Here is an 8,400-nt window from a genome sequence, read left to right as displayed (position 1 = left end):
ATCAAAACAGTCATGTAATAGTCTTCCCATATTAAACAACTCTTAAAACAACAATTCAACCAATTTATCTAGAATTAATTGATCAATTAATTCAGCCGATAAATCACTCATGAATTAACCATTCTCATATTAACTTTGAACCTCTTTTACGGAAATAACACAAGTTACCAATATGTAGGAAATACGCCGTAACGTTATAGGAAATTATGTGAGCTAGCAAAGGGACCTGATGGACATATATAAATCAAGCTCCTATAATCACAACGCTACTTGTAAAGCAACAAGTCCGTCTCATGATTATAAAACTCTAGCGCTATTCCACTAAAAGCCTAGAGCTGCACTCTCAATTTATATAGCATATTTACAAAGCTCTGATTAGCTCTAGTCCATGACTCAATATATTAGTGTATCATCCTCATAGGATATCCATAATTGACTTGAGGTCAAGTTCCGTTTTACCTTCCCGATTACATTTATCTTATGTTCCATTATCATACCATCAGAAAAACACTATTCGTACAATTACAAACAATAAACCATTAGATAGCACAGACTAGTCTAATGGCCGAGCGCTCATATTTTCCAATCCACTGATAATGCATAAGAGGATATCATTGACTCTCTATAGGAGCTATGGATTCCACTATCTATGAATAACAAATCTACGCATACACGAGTCATACCCCCAATGTACCGGCAATCATACCTTTACATAATGTCAGGATGTCTCCCTGTAGTACATCAAAGGATACAAGTCAAGCATACGGGTTCATCATCCATCTCAGGATTAAGATGACAACATATAATTTGTCAAAAGTGACTTGTTTTATTCAAACATAATTATTAATTAAAACAAGTCAACTTTGGTCCGATCCAATATAGATTTCACCATAATAAGCCATCTCCATTAGAAAGTAGACAACATAACAATCTTAACATGAATAAAGCGCCCAACTTTATTCCCTCGATTGTGGATCATAAGATTGAGAGTATCATCTTTAGATTCTTGTCTTCTACATGTTCTTCACATTACATGCATAACCTAAAGATTTAGAGTGACAGTCTCAGACTTTCAGTTTGCTTATCATACATTCAACTATTATGAACATAAAGAGGACAATACATAGATATATGAAATAAAAAAATCTTTATTAATAGTCAAAATGTCTCAAAGAATATTGTTACATTTATTCCTAAGGGCATAAACGCTAACAATCTCCCACTTGCACTTAAGTGAGTAAATGTGACATGCTACACATCCCTATAGTCTCGACATGCTTCTCGAAGACCTTAGCCGGCAGGGCCTTCATGAACAGGTCAGCCATATTGTCCTCCGACGCGATCTTGCATATTTCCACATGCCCTTCTTCAATAAAGGTTCTTATCACGTGATACTTCTTGTCTATATGCTTACTCATTTTCTGATATCTTGGTTCTTTGGTGTTAGCTATTGCCGTACTATTATCATAGTATAGTCTTAAGGGCTTATCCACACCAGGAACTACTTCAAGATCCATCAGAAATTTGCGGAGCCACACTGCTTCTTTTGAAAGAATCAGTAGCTGCCACATACTCAGCTTCCATCGTTGAGTCAGAAGTGCAAGTTTGCTTGACACTCCTCTAAACGATGGAACCACCTCCCAGAGTAAAGACAGAACCCGAAGTTGATTTCCTAGAATCCAAACAGGATTGAAAATCCGAATCTGTATATCCTAGAGGTGTCAAATCCTCCTCAGAATATACCAGCATATAATTTCTAGTCCTCCGAAGATACTTGAATATATGCTTGACCGCTACCCAGTGGTTAGGTCCTGGATTTGACCGATATCGACTTACAATCTCGACCGCATGGAAAATATCCAGTCGAGTATAAAGCATTACATACATGAGGCTCCCGACCGCCGAAGCATAAGGTACCTTTGCCATGTATTCTCTTTCCTCAGATGTCTTGGGACAATCACTGTTCAAAAGAGTAATTCCAGACCTAGATGGTTGCCCACCTTTCTTGGAATTCTGCATTGCATACTTCTTGAGAATTTTATCTATGTATGAAGCCTGAGAGAGAGCTATCATTTTGTTCTTTTAATCTCTTAAGATTCGAATGCCTAGAACGTAATTAGCTTCTCCTAAGTCCTTCATGTCAAACTATTTGGTAAGCCAAACTTTGATTGATGACAATGCCCCTACATCATTGCCAATGAGTAGAATATCATCAACATATAACAGTAGAAAAACCACTTTCCCATCTTGAATATGCTTATAAATACATGGTTTATCCATATTCTGTTGGAATCCAAAAGTCTTGACCACTTGGTCAAATCTTTTGTTCCAAGAACGGGAAGCTTGCTCTAATCCATAAATGGATTTCAGCAACTTACAAACTTTTCCCTCTTGACCCTTAGCCCCAAAGTCTTTTGGTTGTACCATATAGATACTTTCCCCAAGATGGCCGTTCAAGAATGCCGTCTTGACATCCATTTGCCAGATCTCGTAGTCGAGAGCAGCCGCAATGGATAAGAGAATGCGGATGGACTTAAGCATGGCTACAGGTAAAAAGGTTTCCTCGTAGTCAATTCCCTCCTTTTGCGTGTATCCCTTAGCTACCAGTCTAGCCTTATAGGTTTCAACCTTTCCTTCTGCATTTCTCTTTCTCTTGTAGACCCATTTACACCCAATGGGCTTAATCCCATCAAGAAGATCTACAAGTTCCCAGACTAGATTAAAAGCCATAGATTTCATCTCAGCTTTCATGGCTTCTGTCCAGAGGTTTGCATCAACATCCTCCATAGCTTATTTGTAAGTATAAGGATCTGTGTCATGTTCCAGAGATTCTGCCAAAAAGGTTTCCTTATTAGCCATGAATCTCTCAGGTTCATGTCTGATCCTCCCACTACGCCGAAGCCCCTTAGGTTGTTGTTGGGTTTCCTTTTCTACTCTGATTGGACCGGTTTCCAAAGGAACAGTCAGTATGACCAAGTCACTCGACATTTCCTAAAGCACCATTTTGCTACGAGGCTTAAAGTCATTCATGTAACTTTCCTCAAGGAATGTTGCATTCGTTGAAACCACGACTTTATTTTCCTTGGGGTTATAGAAATACCCCCGTTTCATCCTTCTTGGATAACCTATAAAAATGCACACTTCTGAAAGTGCTTCTAACTTTTTCGCTTCTGTGTCTAGGACATGCACAGGACATCCCTATATGCAAATATGGTTCAAACATGTCTTCCTGCCCGTCCACAACTCGTGAGGAGTTTTAGGAACCGACTTTGTTGACATGTTATTCAGAAGATAACATGCAGTTTGCAAAGCATATCCCCAAAAAGATATAGGCAATGTCGAATACCTCATCATGGACTGTACCATGTCCAACAAGGTCCTATTTCTTCTCTTAGCTACACCATTCTGTTGTGGAGTGCCAGGTGCAGTTAAATGGGATAGAATCCCATTCTCTAATAAGTATCCAGTGAACTCATCAGAGAGGTATTCTCCACCTCGATTGGATCGAAGTGCCTTTATGAGTTTACCCAGTTGCTTTTCCACCTCCGCCTGAAACTCCTTGAATTTATCAAAAGTTTCACCTTTGTGGCGCAATAGGTACACATAAGCATATCTTGAGTAATCATCGATAAAAGTGGTGTAATACTCATACCCTCCTCTTGCCTTGATGTTCATGGGACCACAAACATCACTATGCACAAGTTCAAGATCATCTTCAGCCCTATTGCCCTTAGACCCAAATGGTCTTTTGGTCATTTTGCCCTCCAAACAAGATTCACTTTGGGGTAAGGACTCAACCTTTAAAAAACTTAAAGGTCCATCCTTTACCAACCTATGTATCTTGGTAAGGCTAATGTGACCAAGTCGCAAATGCCAAAGATATGTCTCATTAGAGTGAGAAGTTTTAAGCCTTTTAGAGTTATTAACAACTTCAGTGTTTAGCAATGAGTCCATCTTAGGTTTGATAAAATATAGATTATTTTGCATCCATCCATCACAGATAAAAGACTTGTTTTTACAAATCACAACTTTATTATTGAAAGAAACTAAATAAGAATCCTTAAATAAACAAGCAACAGAAATAAGATTCCTCTTAAATTAAGGAACATAAAAATAGTCTCACAAAAATAAACTCCTATAACTATCAAAATAAAGATGGACGTCTCCCACTGCTTTAGTGAACACTAGTATTCCATTGCCCATCCTCAATGTGAAGCTCTCATTTAGAAGACTTCTCGTTTGCTTGAACCCCTGCAGAGAAACACACACATGATTAGTTGCTCCAGAATCTATGACCTAGTTGTCACTGGATTCCTCAACCATACATGCTTCCACAATCAAAAGATCACACTCACCTTTTTTGCCTTTAGCGGCTAGGTAGTCTTTGCAATTCTTCTTCATGTGCCCCACCTTCCCGTAATGAAAGCAGTTAAGCTTGTTCGGGTTCTTCTTGTTCTTGTTCTTGCCCTTGTTTGGCGGAACTGAAGAACTCTCCTTCTTAGCTACTTGCTTCTTCTTTCCATTCCCTAGAGAGGGTTTGGAGGTAGATGCCTCAGCAAAGTTGGCCTCCACAATAGTCGAAACCTTGATCATTCGCTCAAACTTTTGGAGTTCTTGCATCAACTCTGTCAAGGTTGTATTATGTCTAGCGCTCAAATTGAACGTTGCCCTAAACGGAATATACTCCTTCAACAAAGTCTCAAAGATCATGGTCAATTGAGACTCAGCATTGATGTTAGCCCCATTGGTCTGAACTTTAGCCAAATAGCCCATCACTTTCAGCATATGTTCCTTTATGGAAGACCCAGCCTTCTGTCTGTAGTTAATGAGGTTACTTATGGCTTCCTGACATTTTTCAATGGCTTGGCCACCGAACATGTCCTCAAGATTATCCATAATCTGATGAGCAGTTATGTAATCTTCATGTTGTGCTTGTAGCACAGTGGACATGCTCGCCATCATGTAATAGTGAGCCATATAGTCAGAGTCCTTCCAGTGTTAATACGCTACGAAAACCTCATTAGGAGCATCACCAGGTGGCTCCTGAGGACAAGGTATATTCAGTACAAAATTTAGTTTCTCAAAGGTTAGGACGATCTTTAGGTTCCTTTTCCAATCGGTAAAATTCTCGCCAGTTAAAGTGTGTTTATTAAGTATCGATGATAATGCGCTAGAAGACATTTTGATCTACAATAAACATTCATATATCTAGTATAAGCAAACTGGCATCAACATTTAGTAATCAAATATATATACATATTATAATGCAACAAATATGTTTGTGTGTCAAAACCTTGAAAAAATCACAACCTCACAACGATAATTCCCAACTCAAAATTTTGGAAGTCTCCTAGGGGCGATCATGCAAAATTTAATTAGGAACACGGATCCCTTCCGATCAATATATACCATCCGGATCAATCTCTGTCCAGCATATATTGATAATCGTTTTCTTTGGCAATTAATTTAATTAGCAGAGATGCTAGGGGAGATTAATAATTAAATCAATCTTGAGTGTATACCATCGCTTCAACTATTTGATCCATATTTTATAATTGTCACCTAGGGGTGTACAACCATAAAATATGCTCAAATAAATTATCCTCTCGGAGATCCACACCGGTACATAATGAATCCCTTCCTAGGGGTCGGTATCACCATGTGTTACCTGCGGACCAACGATGGAGGCCATGGGTCTTTTCTTCAAAAACCTTCACCCACTCAATCTTTTGGAAAACAAGGTTTTATGTTAAAAAATATGCATGAACAATTTTAATGAGCGGCACTCCCTATTCTACATGACATGTTATCACATATATAGCAAATCATATTATATGCAATCATACAAAGTAATTAAGCTAGGCAACAAGCATAATAATAATAGCCGTAATATTATGGTTCCAACCTAGAGCAAAGAAAAAATAAAGATTACTAAGAATAATCAAAACAGATATAAATCCTTCATCTTGAATCTTCCCGGTTGTCCTTGAATTCTTCATCACGATCAAATTCTGGTTATCATAAAATTATTTTTCATGTTTTCTTGAAAAAATCTCAAAAAACTGTAAAATCGTATACTGTCATGTTAGGTCCGGTCGACCGGACACAGAACAGTTATACTCAACCGGTCAACCACCTGACACTAACTGGTCAACCGGAGCGGTCGACCAGTGTTTGTACGACAATAACCTAGATTTTCAGAAATCAAAGCAGTTTTTTAATTTATTCAAAAAATACAAAAGAATTTTATAAACCAAGAAAAATTAGATACATTTATATCCTTCATCTTCAAGATCCTTCTTCAAGATCCATGATAAATCTCCTCCAAGAATTTTTACATGAAAAATTCCTATACCGTTTTCTGGCTTACAAAATTTCTACGAAAGAAAATAAAATAAACCCTAATGGCAATGATAGACCATATATCTAATTACATTGTAATGAACAAATTCCTATACAACCATTCTAAACTCTAAGGAACCATAACCGGTAAAAATTAAATAATAAAAAACAATTGATAATTTATAAATAATAATCAATAATAATTATTTAATCATGAATTCACCATATATTCATGATAACAACATAATATAGAAACCCTAGAGTGCCATCTCTCTAAAATATCAATTCAAGCATAAAAGAGATATTTTTAGATCACAAATCTATGTACGTAGCATAATCATGAACAAATAACCATGGCTCTGATACCAATTGTTAGAAAATAATGACATCGAGTGTGCAGCAAAATTTTTAAAAATTTAAATCAATGCCAAAGCCAATCAAGAACATGTTCATGATGCTATATAACATAAATACTAAAGATCTAAATCATACTGTTTGAGATTTTAGGAAACTGGACGTCTGACAGATCAAAGCGTTCCAAACAGCAACTGGAAGAGCCTCAACCAATTGGTCTACTTTGCTATTCTCGTTTCCACGATTGGAGTGCGGGTGGTCACACATTGTTCAATCTCCTCTTGGTATTCTTGATCTCCTTCCAATCACAAGAGAGCCAAAGAAAAAATTGTTCTTGAGAATTAAACAATTATTCCTGTCAGGAATCTTTTTATCAATAGCCTCCAAAAAGTCTCTCAAGTTATCTTATGAGTAATGTGACTTAATAGGCTATTTATAGTGTTTAGGAAGTCATACTTCCTTAATAATTAGGTTTTCAAAAGTTTTAATTGCATCCAAAGTGGATTTGGCCACGTCATGATGCATTTCACGTTACAACTGGTCGACCGGTGACAGAAACATTGTAACTCACCGGTCAACCTGTCCTTCATGAACCAATCAACCGGACCGGTCGACCTATGACCAGTCTAACCAATCAGTCGACCTATCTACACTGACGAAAGTTGTTTTCCTAGTTTTTCAACACGGGAAACTTGCATAGAGCCTCAGTTTTGATTCAAGCAACCCAATAGAGAAATTGCCTGATCAAAACAGTCATATAATAGTCTTCCCATATTAAACAACTCTTAAAATAATAATTCAGCCAATTTATCTAGAATTAATTTATCAATAAATTCTCCCGATAAATCACTCATGAATTAACCATTCTCATATTAACTTTGAACCTCTTTTACGGAAATAACACAAGTTACCATTATGTAGGAAATACGCCGTATCGTTATAGGAAATTATGTGAGCTAGCAAAGGGACCCAATGGACATATATAAATGAAGCTCCTCTAATCACAATGCTACTTGTAAACCAACAAGTCTGTCTCATGATTATAAAACTCTAGCGCTATTCCACTAAAAGCCTAGAGCTGCACTCTCAATTTATATAGCATATTTACAAAGCTCTAATTAGCTCTAGTCCATGACTCAATATATTAGTGTATCATCCCCATAGGATATCCATAATCGATTTGAGGTCAAGTTCTGTTTTACCTTCTCGATTACATTTATCTCATGTTCCATTATCATACCATCAAAAAAACACTATTCATACAATTACCAACAGTAAACCATTAGATAACATAGAGTAGTCTAATGGCTGAGCGCTCATATTTTCCAATCCACTGATAATACATAAGAGGATATCATCGACTCTCTATAGGAGCTATGGAATCCACTATCTATGAATAACGAATCTACGCATACACGAGTGATGACGGGTATTTTTACCAACAAATCAAGTACTTTTAAGCTTGAATATTTGTAAGTTTTCAAGCATTATTATTAGTTTAATGTATTTTGTGTGCTTTTTATAGGAATTATAAATAAATGCAAACTTGGATGATTTTGCATGAAGAAAAGAGAGCAAGAAATCAACGCATCCAGGGAGAGCCCTGTATGCTGCAGTGCACCCAATGGGTGCTACAGCTCGCCCAGAGGCCTGGCCGTGCACTGCAATGCGTCCAGTGGGCGCGGCAGTGCGCCCAGAGGCCTT

General features: G+C 37.3%; 1 protein-coding gene across 1 annotated transcript; it reads right to left on the bottom strand.

Moving 5' to 3' along the window:
• Positions 1-4,296: 4,296 nt before the first annotated feature.
• LOC112092886 lies at positions 4,297-4,977 on the bottom strand. The gene has a single exon (XM_024170090.1). It carries the CDS (start codon positions 4,975-4,977, stop codon positions 4,297-4,299), a length of 681 nt encoding a protein of 226 aa, XP_024025858.1.
• Between the last annotated feature and the right edge of the window lie 3,423 nt (positions 4,978-8,400).

The sequence above is a fragment of the Morus notabilis genome, unplaced genomic scaffold (assembly GCF_000414095.1).
Source record: "Morus notabilis unplaced genomic scaffold, ASM41409v2 Scaffold894, whole genome shotgun sequence".
In the NCBI taxonomy this organism is placed as follows: domain Eukaryota; kingdom Viridiplantae; phylum Streptophyta; class Magnoliopsida; order Rosales; family Moraceae; genus Morus; species Morus notabilis.
The sequence above is the reverse complement of the archived record's forward strand: the minus strand, read 5'-3'. Positions and strand labels throughout refer to the sequence as shown.